Genomic DNA, 16850 nt, shown 5'->3' with positions numbered 1-16850 from the left:
CGGTTTTTTGAAAAATCACGAAAGCAACTTTCTTCTTTGCATATTCTAGTTGATAAAGAAAGTCCCCTAGCCCCGTAGGATCCGACTTGTATCTCCCCAAAGTTCTGCTAACACCTAATCCGAAAACTTCCATCATAGGCATAACTCTTTGACTTTGTGAACTGGTTAGGACCGGTCTTGGCTCTCTAGGTTCCTTCAATCGTTACCAAATGCGAGAATATGACAATAAACAAAATTCTTTCAAGCATTTACGAACACCGATAACAAAACACATTTTTCACGTGCGGAAATAAATATACCGTTTTTTGGCCCATAATAGTCACGTCACCAATTTTGACATTTGCACCGGTAACCGTGACTACCCCACGTTAAAAAAATCATGTTTTCATCATGCCTCATCACCCCACGCGCTCCCGAACCAGTACAGATTTGACGTTGAAAAAGCTTGATTCAAATAAGCTTTACAAACACCCGACCCGATTAGTTATATAAAACTAAAACTCACATTCCCTTTCGTCATGTGGGCCAAGAGAAATAAAGTCCATACATTTACCCATCAATCTCTATACGGCCCAACTTCCGAATAACCTGGCCAATAAGTCAATCTTGAAGGAAATACTCAAGCCCCCCCCCCCTAAAAAAAAAAAAACCATGTTCACAATAATTCTGTAAGTCCACTATATGCCAGGTGGGCCCTCCATAACAAAGATTTCACATTCTATTACTTAGTGATTATCACATGGAAGACAGAACATGAAACATGCGGCCCAATCAATGAATAATGAGCCCAATTAAAAAATACCTAATACATCCGATCAAGTGTGGTCTGATTTCCATCACACATAGCAAGTGGGCCCAATGAGAAAGACCTAGCTGCCAACTAAGACAACTTCAGCCGACAACAACTTGTACAGCCGCCCTTATCTTCCAAGTCTCTCTCCTCTACTTTCTTTTCGATACACACCTCCAAACCCTAAACCAAACATACCAGGCGACATTCATGTCTTCTTCAGCAGCCGACATTAACCTGGTACAGTTCTCATCTCGCCGGAAAACTTTATCCAGTCGACATCACCTTTAGCAGCAAAAAAAATCATTCGAAAAGCAACATTCAGGCCATGCATATTATTGAATCGAAAACTTGAGGGGGAAGGCAGCAGACATTATATTGGGAGAAAATAAAAGGAGCCGCACATCTATAAGAGGAGATTAACATCACGGACGAAGACATATACGGTTGGGGGACGCACGACGAAAAGCAACATCAGTAGAGACGGCAAAATCAGAGATTCGACATTAAACAAGAGGATCAGACGCAAACAGGAGGGGACGATCAACATCAGCTGCAACTAAAGGAGGAGAAGATTATTATTAGGAGTGGGGGTTCGATCAAGAGGGAAAAGAAGAAGGGTTCAAGATTCAAAGCCGCGATCAAGATTTAAGTCCGGGTTTGCAATTTATTAGTATTCAATTTTAAAGACTTTGTGTTCTTTTTAACTTGATACTATGATTTGTTATTTATTTGAAACTTATTTCTTTTTAGTGATTATGGTTTTTGGCTAATTTTCTTTAACTACCTAGATATGGTTGAATGATTGCTAGATGTTTTGATTAAATTTTGGATTTATGAATGCTTTGGATTGTTTATAAATTGTAAACGGCTTGTTTTATCGGTTAGATGTGTTTGCGTGCTTGATGTTGTTTGAATATTGATTATTGCTTCGCATGAATCTTGGTGACGGTCTTTATCACATAATAGAGTCATGCTAGGGTTTTAGGTTTTGGTGAGTGTCTATATCACATAATAAATCTTTAACTCTTTTAGGTGAAATTACGTAAGTAACCTTAGAAGTAATAATTGGTATTTTTATAAAATCAAGTGCTCTACTAATCATCAATAGCTGTAAGGTGCGAGATTATTGCTAGGTCTAAGTGATTAAACCGCAAGGTGGGTCCTTCTTAGGAAGTTAAACTTTTGGCTGCTGTCTAGCAAGTCTAGCTGAGAAAACAAGCCTATCCTAGGTTTAGATCTCGTAAGGGAGTGAGCCTTTTAGGATAATTTTATAAACCCATTAGATGTCTTGTAAAGGAGTCTAATAACCGGTAATTTAACAACCTTTAGGGGATCTTAGCATGCTCTTGAGAAGGGTTAGGGGTCCTTAGATTTCCCGAGAGGTGAGAGTTTTAAGATCCCGGTTCCATAGCAGACAACTTCCAAATATAATCATAACTAAAAGCAATCAGGATTCCTGTCTAGGTAGTTCCTTCACCATCCTTGAGTTCAACCTTCGTGTGAGTTGCGTCTGGTTCGTCTAGTTAGTTTATTTTTAATTATATTTTTAGGATATTTAGAAACCCCCCCCCCAATTAAATACACAATTAGTTAAGTCCGTGTCAGTCTAGGTCTAGATAGAGTCATTAGCGTAATCAGTAGAGTCTCTTGGGTTCGATACTCGGACTTGCTTTAGCTTTACTACAGTGATCGGTTCACTTGCCGGTTGTGTGGTTTAGGGTTTAGATCGAGTCTTAGTTTTATAAATTTAAAGCTTAGAGAGTCAAGAATTAGGGTAATTTTAGTTGTTTTTAATTAACCCATTTTCAGCACATCAAGTTTTTGGCGCCGTTGACGGGGACTCTTGGCGATTGCGTTCATTGGCTTCGATTGGACTTAATTGACATAATCTGTGCTACTTGTATAGTTGTGTAATATTTTTAGTTAGTTTTTTTTTCTCTCTACCTTGTTCTGCTCTTTCTACTCTCTTAATGGCAGGTAATCCTATTGACCTGGATGTCTCTGATGATGAGTCCTATCCCACCGTACCAATATGGGATTTGTCAGATGAAGAGGATGAGGAAAGTGAAGAGGATCTGCTTTGGGAGAGAGAATTTGCGGATGAGCTAGAGAGTTTGCCGGTAGATGAAGAAGTAGGTACGTTTGATCCAGAGGGGGACCTTGCATATTTAGAAGCTTTACTTGCAGGAAACCCTATGACGGACCTTAAACAAGAAGAAGTGGTGGTGGAAGAGGAAGAACACCACAGCTGGCCCGTGGTACTGATAACGAATGCGAATAAAAGTTCAAAACCACGGGAGCAGGCAATGAGAAGAACACCTGGGATCGTGTTTCAGCGGCTCCTGCCAGGTAAGTTCAAATTTTTGTGTTTTAACCCATTAAAATTTTTAAAATCATTTTATAATTCCACCGTTAAATTTTTAAATGTTTATGAGAAACGTGTGGAATTAAATGGGTTAGACCGGGTTCAGATAAAAGAGAAACCTCCTGATTAAGTTCAAGTGTGGGGAGGTTTTGTAGAGTTTGTATAGAGTCGTAGTTTTTGTATATTGAGTCTTAGTACTTTTTGAGTGGTTTTTTTTAGAGTCGGTACTGCTTTGGTGTTTGCTTGTTTTTGTTTATGCAGGTTTGAATATGTACCACCCGTACTCAATCTGCATTCGGGTGATTTTGGAGCTGCTTTTCGAATATCAGGCATTTACTAAGCATACCAGTTAGAGTCAAAGCCGATCGCGAATGAAATGCTATACGATCGAGTTGGATTGGACGAGAGTTTTGGAGCATACGCGAGAATTTAACCAGCTAAGTTCTTTCCATTTATGCCATTGTGTCTTTTATTTCTTATTTATTTTTAGCTTTTGAGTCGGTTTCCATCTTACATTGAGGGCAACGTAAAATTTAAGTGTGGGGATGGGAACTATCGTTCAGTGTGTCTAGTTAGTAGAGTCTTGAGTCATAAAAAAAAATTTTCAAAAATAAAAAAAAAATTAGAAAATGTCCTTTGAAATAAGAAGTTTGCAAATATAAAAACGGAAAATGATAGAAAAGTTGGATTTTTGTTCAGGTTCAAATAATAATAATATGAGATTAAATAATTGAGCTTGTGTCTAGTTTGGGATATGCGGGTAGGCTCGATTCGGTTCTGGGTTCCTTTGATCTTAATATACCTAAATGTCGGTCTACTAGTGGGTTCTCATCTAGGAAAAGTGGGGAAATTGAAACCACCAAAAATAACATAAGGGGCACCGTTATAAGTTAAAACCGTTAGAGTTTGTGATCATAAAAAAAATAGAATAAAAAGTGAGCTAGAAACTAAATGAAAGTAGCCATTCCTATGTAGTCTGGGTTGGGGATAGTGACTCTACAGCCGGATTACCGCTAGGGTGTGTGAAATCGACCTTGCAAAGCAAAAAAAAGAAAAAATAATAAAAAGTACCGAAACTAAGTAGTCTGGGTTGGGGATAGCGACTCTACAGCCGGATTGCCTCTTGGTTTGGGAAAGCACCGTCTTGACTCATGAAAAAAAAATGAAAAAAATGAAAAAAAAAGAGAAAAAGAAAAAAAAAATTGATTGTGAACTCTCCTGGTTTTGATATAAGACGGTTGGGAATTGGTCCAGTGATCGTTCCTTTTATCCTATAAGTTTGAGGTGGGAGTAGATGGGCCTGCGATTTTTAGTGTGAGACCCTAGGTAGATTGACCGTACTTGAACCTAAATTGCATGATAAGGGCTTGGAACCGGGTTTGGGTTTAAGAGGACAAGTATACTTGCAATCGCAGCTAACACATGTCTCGGTTTTAAATAAATTAACATAAGCTTTGTCCCGAACGATTATTTGGACTATGATTCCGTTTTGCATAATTCTTTTTCGGGGACGAAAAAAGGTTAAGTGTGGGGATATTTGATAAGTGGTAAAATACACATATTTGTCCCGTGTAGATTGTATAATTTTTGTATAGTTTTTATTTATTTTTATTTAGTTTTAGTGTTCTATTATACTATGTTGTGTTTTGACAGATCCTGGTGCAAATGGAGCAAAAACGATTAATATGAAAATAACCAGCTAGTTGGGCAGAGTGGGGCGCCAGACCACCAGTGACTAAAGTAAAATTGCAGCCATTTTCTATGAGTGGACCGAAATCACTATCTCTATTTCATTTATTGGACATCAGAAGAAAGTGGGCCATAAAAGGCATTAGAGCCATGCACGTTCACAACATTGTTTTGTTCTTGTGGGCCTTTTGAAACAACATAGTGGATTGATATAAACGAAACCTAATGGAGAATTAATTGATGAAAAAGTTGGAGGCACAACTTGAGGGGTTGGCTGCGACTAAAGACAAGGAAAAAAAAGAGACCATACTTATGGACGTGAGTCCATATTTCTTGGGCCGCCCATTAAGGAACATTCAGGCCATGCATAATATTGAATCGAAAACTTGAGGGGGAAGGCAGCAGACATTATATTGGGAGAAAATAAAAGGGGCCGTACATCTATAAGAGGAGATTAACATCACGGACGGAGACATATACGGTTGGGGGACGCACGACGAAAAGCAACATCAGTAGAGACGGCAAAATCAGAGATTCGACATTAAACAAGAGGATCAGACGCAAACAGGAGGGGACGATCAACATCAGCTGCAACTAAAGGAGGAGAAGATTATTATTAGGAGTGGGGGTTCGATCAAGAGGGAAAAGAAGAAGGGTTCAAGATTCAAAGCCGCGATCAAGATTTAAGTCCGGGTTTGCAATTTACTAGTATTCAATTTTAAAGACTTTGTGTTCTTTTTAACTTGATACTATGATTTGTTATTTATTTGAAACTTATTTCTTTTTAGTGACTATGGTTTTTGGCTAATTTTCTTTAACTACCTAGATATGGTTGAATGATTGCTAGATGTTTTGATTAAATTTTGGATTTATGAATGCTTTGGATTGTTTATAAATTGTAAACGGCTTGTTTTATCGGTTAGATGTGTTTGCGTGCTTGATGTTGTTTGAATATTGATTATTGCTTCGCATGAATCTTGGTGACGGTCTTTATCACATAATAGAGTCATGCTAGGGTTTTAGGTTTTGGTGAGTGTCTATATCACATAATAAATCTTTAACTCTTTAAGGTGAAATTACGTAAGTAACCTTAGAAGTAATAATTGGTATTTTTATAAAATCAAGTGCTCTACTAATCATCAATAGCTGTAAGGTGCGAGATTATTGCTAGGTCTAAGTGATTAAACCGCAAGGTGGGTCCTTTTTAGGAAGTTAAACTTTTGGCTGCTGTCTAGCAAGTCTAGCTGAGAAAACAAGCCTATCCTAGGTTTAGATCTCGTAAGGGAGTGAGCCTTTTAGGATACTTTTATAAACCCATTAGATGTCTTGTAAAGGAGTCTAATAACCGGTAATTTAACAACCTTTAGGGGATCTTAGCGTGCTCTTGAGAAGGGTTAGGGGTCCTTAGATTTCCCGAGAGGTGAGAATTTTAAGATCCTGGTTCCATAGCAGACAACTTCCAAATATAATCATAACTAAAAGCAATCAGGATTCCTGTCTAGGTAGTTCCTTCACCATCCTTGAGTTCAACCTTCGTGTGAGTTGCGTCTGGTTCGTCTAGTTAGTTTATTTTTAATTATATTTTTAGGATATTTAGAAACCCCCCCCCCAATTAAATACACAATTAGTTAAGTCTGTGTCAGTCTAGGTCTAGATAGAGTCATTAGCGTAATCAGTAGAGTCTCTTGGGTTCGATACTCGGACTTGCATTAGCTTTACTACATTGATCGGTTCACTTGCCGGTTGTGTGGTTTAGGGTTTAGATCGAGTCTTAGTTTTATAAATTTAAAGCTTAGAGAGTCTAGAATTAGGGTAATTTTAGTTGTTTTTAATTAACCCATTTTCAGCACATCAGGTTCTTCGTCTCACATGTTGTTCTTCGTGAACTTTTCAGCAAATAGTTATACCCACGAAGAAGGTTCTTCGTTGGATGAAGTTCTTCGTAGGGGGTTCTTCGGCAAAGTTCTTCACAGTGAGTTTTTGGTCTAGGGGGTTTTTCGTGGGGGGGAGTTCTGTTAGTGCAGTATGTCTGTCGTCTCCGTCAATTAGAATCGTAGCAAGACACTGAAGAAATCTAGAGGTTTTATTGTAATTTTTAGATAAAATGGGCAAGGTGGCAATCTTGTAAATAAGGAGAAATCCTTATACCTTGTGCCTATAAATAGAAGACTTAGGGGTTCATTTGAGGACTTTTGCCATTTTGGAGCTTTGGAGATCTAGATCTAGAGAGAGAAAGTCTAGAGAGAGCAAGGTGATTCGTGGTGCTTGTACGATCTTGTGTTCGGTCACGTTCGTGTACGGATTTCGCACGTCACATGTATCGTTTCGCAATCGTTTGGGAGTTGAAAACTGATCCTACAAGTTCTTCGCATGGGATATGTTTTTTCGTGATTCTAGGTTCTTTGTGGGTTCTGATGTGAAGAAACCCTAGTGTTTCTTCAAGCAACCGCCACACTCCTCTTCAAGAACACAACCACTGTTCATTTGCAGATCTGAGAATTTGACGAAAAGTACCTCAGAGTGATGATGAAAACTTGATAATTTTGGTGTAAAACATAAAACCCAACCCTTGTGTATGGTCTGTTTCGTCTAGATCCATACTTTTCGGGTCTAGAGTTGAATTTTTCTTGTTTACACCATATTTACATTTTGAACAAAAACACCACAAAAATCACTGATGAAGAGCACATGTGACTTAGCAAATTGTTAGATTCACTAAATCGGGTACCATGGCTCTGATACCAATTGTAGGTTCAAGAATCCAGACCGAGACCCGTGATTAGTGTGTGATTGATTATGTTCAAACATGGAAAGATTAGAGACGGATAAAACAACTTTCTTGTATAAGATTCCATAGCATAACATTACAAACCGGCCCGATTAAAAGCTAGCCGAACCATACCAAAGGAGCATACATCCGGGGAGAGACCAAGTGGTGATCTCTCCCCCAAGTCTAAAACCTTCATCTAGTTCCAAATGACTAAGGGTTGGTATTTATAGCCACACCCCCTTGTCTTGCAAACACACACGGTCAAACGAATAACCCTCTCGTTTGACCACTTCAAACGAGCGGGTCTATAGATGTTCATTTGACCGTTTCACTAACTATTACATAATCAGCATAAAATAAATCTAATCTATTCGAACAACATCGGACATAAAAACTGCACCAACAACTTTGGCATTTAATCAAGTTTGATACCTCCATTTCTAATCTTCCACGTTTTTATATATTTGGTCCCTCTCGTCCAACTTATCTTATCGGGAATATTTGAGAGTGAAATGAACACGTGTTGCCATATTATTCGTAAAAAATTTCCGAGGTGTACACGAACGTAAACCCAGATTGGATTCGGTGTGGGCCTTGTAGGATAGCATGGTATGTTTGGTGATTACGGCGGTAAGGTTGGAGATGGTAGTGTTGGTGTTGGGGTCCGGGGCTGGTGTGGCAGCCGGTTTCAGGTGTGACAGTTGGGTCATTTGGGTGGAGGAGTGTGTCTTGGTGTATTTGGTGATGGTCCAGTAATTGAGGTGATTGTGGTGTGTAGGGCTTCGAAGGCGGTGGCCTGGGTAGCTTGTGAGCGGTGATGGCATAGCACAGTGGTCTAACCAACGGTTGAGTCGCTCAACCAAAGCCTAGACCGTGTCTTCACGCAACAAAGGAGGCATGAGCAAGCTAATAAGAGTATTAATGTTACGAGAGCGATCCGAGATGGTCAAACTTCCAATAAACCCGTGAGCGGGTTAATTTCTAAAGAAAACAAGATAAAGAAGAGACTAAACAATTTGCTTCAATTTTATGTTCATTCTTTTAAGATGCCAAAACAATTACATATATAAAACTAAGAAATGAACATGGGTGTGGTTATCGTATCACTATTTTTTAAACTTTTTTTAACACTAACGCTGATCATTTTATTTAATATTTTGAATGTCATGAATTTACATGGAGATAGATGGTAAACGAGCAACAAGCTGCGTTAATGCCCTTTTTAAATAGCAAAACTAAGTCTTTTAAAAACTAAGTCCATAGATCATGGGGTCATAACATTACTATACATGACGCTTTGAAATTTAAACATTCAAACCGTTGTTCAACAGCATGAAAACTGACTACTGGTTACTGGCTTACTGCAGTAATTAAAATGGTTGTTTGGCTTACTGCAAACTCATTAATTTAATCACTGGAAAATGCAAGTCCAATTGCTTGATCGGAGAACTCATTCACCAAAAGATGCTAAATATGTAAGGAATTAATAATACAAGGTTTAATATTTTGTCTTAAATCAAGTTTCATTTACGCGTTTTAGTTGGGTTCCTGTCGAGTCTTGGAATTAATTTACACCAAACTAAATCCATCAGTTATTGAGGACCCAACGGAAAGTTGGTATCCATCAATACCCGGATTTTGCTCACTCCTAGAGTAGATCAACCTTCATCCAAATACTCCAAAAGCGGTTGAGTAGATCTGGATGCATTACTTCCATAGTAATCAATCAAAAACAGGTTCACACACTCCTGATTTTGACTCTAATACCAGTATACCACTATATTGTAATATTAGACTCTTTGTAGTTAGTACTCACAAATTGCTAAAAACTGTATACTTTATTCATTACCAAATGGCTGCTTAAACAAGTGCAAGACAAACTAACAACCTACTATTATTCAAGCGGCTCCTACCAATGACTATATTCATTAAATTAAGTAAAAGTACAAGCATCGAAGAAATACAATATGAGACCTAATTACAATGCAGAGCATATATGACAAATTGAAGAGGTACTATAGAGAATCAATAACTTAACAGCCTGGAGTCAAGTTATTTCTTGTGCATTTGGACTTTCAGCACTTTCTACGTCACTGACTTTCCTAGAGAGTCGTTTCCTTCGATGCACACAGAATTTTCTGGCATCTGAAATAATAGTGACGAGGCTTCTCTCAAGCTGGCAAAGATTTTGTATGACATAAATGGCAAGAGCAACAGTTGATGTGCCACCTGCTAGAAGAAAAAGTGACCAAAAGCTACCAAGACCCAAACGTTCATATTCATCTTGAATTGCTTCCTGGTCTACACAGTGCTCGGAACCAAGCATTCTTTTCTCTATTTCTCGGAGAGTGCCGCTTTCGGACACATTTAGTAGGGCCTTCGTAAAATCAGGAAGCATTGGAGAACCTTTTGAAAATGCCTGCAGTTAGAAGGCACAACTAGTAAGTCATTATTCACTATCTGAAAGACAATATAAATGATCAAATGATACTAGACAACTGACCATTGGCCACCGAAAAGTGATCATAAATTAGCGACTACAATCAACCAAGTCATAAAATTTGCGACCCAATCACTTGGGTCGCAATATATGCGACCGCAAAACTGCTCGCTGAACCACGGAGGTTTTTGTCACTGCATTTTCAGTCGCAAGTCGATTGAAAGTAGCCTTTTGTGACTGACGTGCGACAGAAAATGCGGTCGCAATTACCAAGTTTTCTAGTATTGTTGGAAGCAAAAGTTAAGAACTTTACAAATGCAAATCCCCCTTCTGCATATGTAGTCCCAGCTGTGGTGAACCTCTTGCAGTACTTGGAAAGAAATAGTTTAGCATATGGAGCCGCAAGAAAAACCGCTGCGATTTCTTTGTTTCCAAGGGCATGAACATATTCTTCAGGAGAAGTGAAGCTTCTTATGTTTTCGTGCTTGAAACCCAAGACATCCACCAAATAACTTCCCACTTGAGATCCTTTGTCATACCCCACAATAGCATTTGAATTCTTCAATGTCTCACAATCAGTTACTTTAGGTATCAGCCTTCTAACAGTGAGCATGCTGGTGAGGCTGGCAGTGTAACACTGACCAATTATTATCGCCGCAAAGAGCCATGCGACGGTTGTCACTCTTGTCAAATTACTATTGACGTTTTCAACTAGATCATCACATCAAAACAGTGTTAGATGTGTAAGAAGTCATTCCTAAAATGGAGTATGAAGCAGTTAGAAATTACCATTTGTGTAAAACATTCTAGTGAAGACTAAACAGAAAAGAACTCCAGTTTGATTCAGTGAGGAGCCTTGAAGTTCAGGACTGTTATTCCGCTCAATAAGCCATACCACAAAGCCACAGTAGATATTAACAATAATTGTTAGAGCCCACATGCCTAATGTGAAAGGCTTTACAAACAACCATTGTCCATGGTATGGTGAAACGGGTACAATCATCACCAAACCGGTTTCTGTGTACGGATGTGTGAACTCGGCATACTGATATCTCCATGACACTACCGAGACGTCACCAACTACCGCATCAAAATTCTGACCGATAAACGCAATGGTTTAAGTTAGAAAAATAATAACAAGAAGAGAAATGACAGTAAATCAAAACTAACATGAATACAGAATGTTTGTTAAAGTAAGGGTAAAGCACGAAATTTGTAGCGGAGACAAACAAAACAATAGTAGGAATTATGAGGGTACAAGTTATAAAATAAAGGGTTGTACTAAACGTACTCCCTCGTCAGTTTTACTGAACGTACCCCATGTCAAATCAGCCGTTACATGGGTCCTATAGGCTTTTCTTAATATTAATCAAATCAACAAAGGGTGCATTCACAGTAATAATACCTTCAGATACACTTGCTCCACCAAGGAATCATATGTACCATTGAAGTGGTGAAATTCATATGGAACGTAATATGGCAAGCGTCTAACGGTCTCTTTGAAAAGCTCAATTGAATATCCGGTGTAAGTGTACTTATGAAGCCGATTATCGTATTTCACTTCCACAAATTTCTTAAACATGGCCATCACTGGCACACCAACTCGCAAAGGATTGACAGTACTGGGAACAACCCCTCCTGTCGGAGTATGCAATGGTCTTCCGGGCCAAAAGATATGACCCAAATTCTGCAAAGAGTTATTATATGTTGCCCTATCATTCACAACCTCAGAAAAACCAAGTCCTTCTGACCAGAACCCAAGTTGTCCATAGTATTTTCCTACCACATTAATAATGTGAAACACATGTGATGCAGCTGGTTTTCGGTTAATGAATCGAACTTCACCGCTTATGCCAGCAAAAGATTGTGATGACACCGCATCCATAAAATTTTGCCCACTCGTGTTCTTTTCACTCAATGTTAAGGCCGCGATCCATGTAGCATCATACGCCTGCACTGCAAAAATCCCAGGCATGTTGTTCTCTTCTTCTGGCTGCTCAATCTTAAACTTTGTCTGAAACTTTGTGCTAAAATCAAGAAACCATGAGCCCCTGTCCGGGAAGAAACTCCCCAGTCCCACAACGCCTTCCATCGTTAAAAAGGTAGATGGATTCGCGGTATGGAGAAGATCTGTAATTAAATTTGTTGTGATCCACACATAACCACTTTCCATCATACTCATATTCTGTGCACTTTGAAAAAGGCTAATGCCGGTTTCTAAAGATGTGTGAACCAAAAACACTCGGCATTGCTGTGACTTGATCCTTTCAAGCTGTTCCAAAAATGAGGAAGAAGTTAAAGGTGAAAGGTTTATGATATTGCTCATTTGTACACTAGATTCTTTGATGGCTTCCATAAGATGTGGGATCACTTGAATGGATGCTGAATTGATGTCTTCATATATTAAAGTAAATTGATTCCATCCACAAGATTCCATAATCGCGACGAAAGCTTTCATTTGAGCAACTTGAGAAGGTGATGCTTGAACGAGGAAGGGTAAACGATCTAGAGCCCATTGAGGAACCGAATCAAGAAGAGAGAGTGTTGGTATTTGGGCATTGCTGCCAATCTCTCCAACTGAAAGCACTTCTTCCAAGTTCTGTAACCCCAAAATTGCTTCCACTTTGTATGTGTTAATAAGATTGATGGCTGCAAATATAACCAAATAAAGAAAATGTTACCAACTTGCACATAGGATAGAGGAAGAGAAACAAGTGGATGACATTACACAATAGAACTACAAAAACATTTTGTTGGTGATAGAGAATATATTTAGGAATTAGAGTAATCAAACTCGGTAAAGAATATACTCGTTGATGAATAAAGCCTTAACCTTAAAGAAAAAACAAAATACTCCTAGGTACACTTTTCTATTTTTTAAAGTAAAAGGATATATATTATCAACCTGAAAGAGGATTAAAGAAAATTATGTCTCAATAAAAAAGTTGTCAAATTTGGTATAACTGAAACCCGGTACATACTTGGTTTGGTTGACCTTTAAAATAATTATTATGATAGAGGTAGCTTTAATGAAAAAAAAAATCTAACAGCTGAGCGATCTCTGTTTGTAACGGAAATAATCGTCCGCTGCAAATGGCTATGTTGCGACAGATATTAGTGACCATATTTTTGTCGCTAAATCTGAGATGGTTTTGCAACTGTTCTGCGAATGGACCATTTTATCGTATGACTGTAGGACTGTAATCGAGTCGAGTCAATCCGAGCCAGGTTGAGCTCGAGCTCGAACTTAAACGAGCCAGTTCGGCTGGGCTTGTTTATTTGATCGAGCTGAAAAGTCACTCGTAAATGTTCGAGCCAGCTCGAGCCAAATCAAGCCGGCTTCTTAATTTTTTTATTAGTTTTTAATTTGTATTTTCTAATATTTTAAAGATTGAAAGGCATATTTAAAGTATTATATGTCTATTTTTTGTGTATTTTCTCATATTTTTTTATGTTATTGATTGATTACACTTAACATGCTAACACTTCAAACCCCTCCCACATATTTTTTTTATTTTAACACATTTAAAATTATAATTAATCTATATAAATTATAATAAATCGAGCCGGCTCGCGAGCTCACGAGCCAAGCCAAGCCTAGCCTAGCTCGAGCCCAGCTCGTCTACAAATCAAGCCAAGCCGAGCCGGCTCGTATACAACCGAGTTTTTTTCGAGCCGACCTTTTTTCGAGCGAGTTGCGAGCTTTTTCAACACCCCTAGTATGACTTATTTTGAGGCAAACTTGCTTTTCAACAAATGTTTGCGACAAATTTTGTGACAGATGATTATGCAGCGGGTGTGTTTAAAGTGGATGTTTTAGCAATTGACGCTGTTCGTGACAAATGTTTTATAACATTATTTTACCCTGATCTTTTGCGATAGATTTGTGACCGATTATTAGTAGCTAAAAGTTTCCATGTAATTCCTTTTTTTTTTGGTTCCGTTTCTTATATTTAAAAATATATCTGGAATCACATAAATATATACAAACAGAATCTAACCAAATCAAATATTTTTACAAACATGCATCCAAAATCAGTGATAACTAATAATATAAGCCATAACTACCAAATGTTATAATTCGATCAAACAAACCAACAAATATAAAAAATATACATCTGACAAAGATAAACTTTCCGGCACATAAAATCTTTCATCTTCTAGGGACAAATGTAAAACACATTAGACAAAGATATCCTCCAACTACTGTAAAATTAAACACACTGAACGTACTATTATAGATTGCGAAAAAGCTAGAGAATAAGAATTTAGTTTACTAAACACATTAGACAAATATAATTGTTAATTGACTTTATTTTAAAATATAATATTTTTTTGAAACACTCACACATACACTACCTAACCTGGAAAGAACCTCACCATCCTTCTTATTAACACTTGTCAAGTAAAATAACCCTTGATAAAAGAGTTTTAGTATAAAAATTTAATCATGCCTAGTATATATTAATTGAACACGGTTCATTAAATTTTAAAAATTAACTGATATAAACTGTCTATCTATTTAGTTGTGATTCACTCCTATAAAAACTTAAAAAGGCAAAGTTTCTGACGAAAAAACTTTTGATCAGAAGTTACTACAAATTTCTGACAAAATACCTACGCAACAGAAAAAAAGACTCTATTTAGCGACCAAAAATATCGATGCAGTAGCGACAAACAGAAACTGGCAAAATCATTTTAATCAGAAATTGTTCAGAGAATGTCACTTCCTACGAACTTCGGACCAAATTTGGCGTAAGAAACCGCCTAGTTTTCTACTAACTTCCAATTTGTTACTGAACCATATTACATGATTATAAATGAGTTTCTTATCTTCGTGTCTAATTTATGTTTCTGCTAACATAGTATACAAGTAGAAAATGGAAAAAGAAAGATGACCACTTTGCTAAAACAGAAGTTTAATAAGCATAAATTACATTACCGTCTTGGATTGCTTGAACGACCTTTCCTTTGGAGTTTCTTGTGTAAAGTGTCATATTTGTCTGTGTTTTTGTGTTGAAATCTTCGACTGCAATTTCCATGGCAACTCTAGCCTCTTTGCCCACTCTAGATGTCATATCCATAGTTGCACCAATAATATATGTGCCACTTATGGTGTTTCCAATTTGTGTTCTAACTTCTAAAAGATTTAACAAAAATAAATATGTACCAAAAAGTAGAATCGTTGACCTAGGTATGTTTGTCATTACAGAAAAAGTATGGCTAAAAGATGATCCCCACCTAGCTACACTTCTCTTCCGGCTTATTCAATATATATAGACATTAAGATATATGCAAATTGCAATATATATATACACACATATATATGGGAAGGTTCAAATAAAAACCACTAGTTAACGCGAAAACTCGAAAACTAACTAAAAAAGCCAAAAAAACAAACCAATTTTTTTTTTTTTTTTTTTTTTTTTGCATTCCAATTTTCGCCACTTTTAGTATATAAAAAAATTTAAAAAAAAAAATTTGTAGTGCACATGTGTAATACTACACATGTGTAGTGTGTATGTAATACTACACATGTGTAGTGTGTAATACCCCACTACACATGTGTAGTATTACACATGTGTAATACAAAAAAAAAAATTTTTTTTTGAGAAAAAAAAATTATATAAAAAAACCTGCGATTTTTTATAAAAAAATTGAAAAAAAAAATTTTTTGGTGTGTTTTTTACGCTTTTTTTAGTTAGTTTTCGAGTTTTCGCGATAAAAGTGGTTTTCATTTGAACCATCCCCTATATATATATATATATATATATATATATATATATATATATATATATATATATATATATATATATATATATATAGGCTTAGGATCATTTCTTAACTCTAAATGATTACAGAACTTTATATATAGGGTTAATGTAACACCCCAAATTCCATGAGGTTCTTAATTTAAGCTAACTATAAATAAGTAATGAAGAAACACTGAACTAATTATGGGAACTAATCCGTTTGGTTTATGTTTCTACCATAGTGGTTAATCTTCTAATGAATATCTGAGCTCTGACTTTGATGTTTAATCCTGCAAAACAGAACAACGTTACTCGTCAAGAGGGGAATGTGGGGGTTTCCCTCTTAACCGGGCTCCGGCGTGAGAATAAGCGACTGCTTTGGGGGGATAATTAAGTATTAAGAGTGAGAGTAGAGGGAATGGGATCTTTAACCTGTGGAATGAGGTCTCTATTTATAGCCGAAGAGGTGTAAGAGGATATGGGCTGATGGGCCTTGGGCCGATAATGAACAACATAACGGATATGCTCTGTCTCACCGGCGTCGACCGTTTAGTGGCTTCTAGAAGTTCTTCGGCGCTGGCGCGCCTTGATTGGAGCCACGTGTCATTGTTGTCAGCCCGACTGTTCTTCTGCCATCAGCAGACAAGTGGAGATCGTGGGATAGATGTCTCCGCCCTCTGATTGGTGCCACGTAGGCGTCCTTAAGTACTTCTCGTCAGACGATCGTGGCGCACGATTGAACAGAGCCTGCTGGACGTTCATTAGCTCTTTTTCACTGCCATTTGTACCTTGTGTACCACCTAGGGCAGCCTTGCGCTGCTTCCATGTGTGGTTCTTGCTGCACATTTAACTAACTCGCGCGGGGTTAGTATGTCTGTGTGCTCCTTTGGCATGCTAAGTGCTGATATCGGAGCTTCCTCTGGGCGAGCCCTCGCGCGACCTAGAGCAGGGAAATGGTGCAACCCGCGCAAGGCTCGTGGTATGAAGTTTATTGAAATAAGGAGTATGCTTCCATGCGCAACCTTGACGGAGGTTTGCGC

At 37.7% G+C, this 16850-nt stretch overlaps 1 protein-coding gene across 1 annotated transcript; it reads right to left on the bottom strand.

The window, feature by feature from the left end:
• Positions 1-9436: 9436 nt before the first annotated feature.
• On the bottom strand, positions 9437-15241 carry LOC110885854 (glutamate receptor 2.8). Its single transcript, XM_022133577.2, has 5 exons — positions 15000-15241; positions 11463-12706; positions 10847-11153; positions 10371-10768; positions 9437-10036 (listed from the first exon to the last, which is right to left on the bottom strand). The coding sequence occupies exons 1-5, from the start codon at positions 15139-15141 to the stop codon at positions 9665-9667; spliced, it is 2463 nt and encodes an 820-aa protein (XP_021989269.2). The 5' UTR covers positions 15142-15241; the 3' UTR covers positions 9437-9664.
• Positions 15242-16850: the final 1609 nt, after the last annotated feature.

Source organism: Helianthus annuus, chromosome 10 (genome assembly GCF_002127325.2).
Source record: "Helianthus annuus cultivar XRQ/B chromosome 10, HanXRQr2.0-SUNRISE, whole genome shotgun sequence".
NCBI lineage: Eukaryota > Viridiplantae > Streptophyta > Magnoliopsida > Asterales > Asteraceae > Helianthus > Helianthus annuus.
The sequence above is the reverse complement of the archived record's forward strand: the minus strand, read 5'-3'. Positions and strand labels throughout refer to the sequence as shown.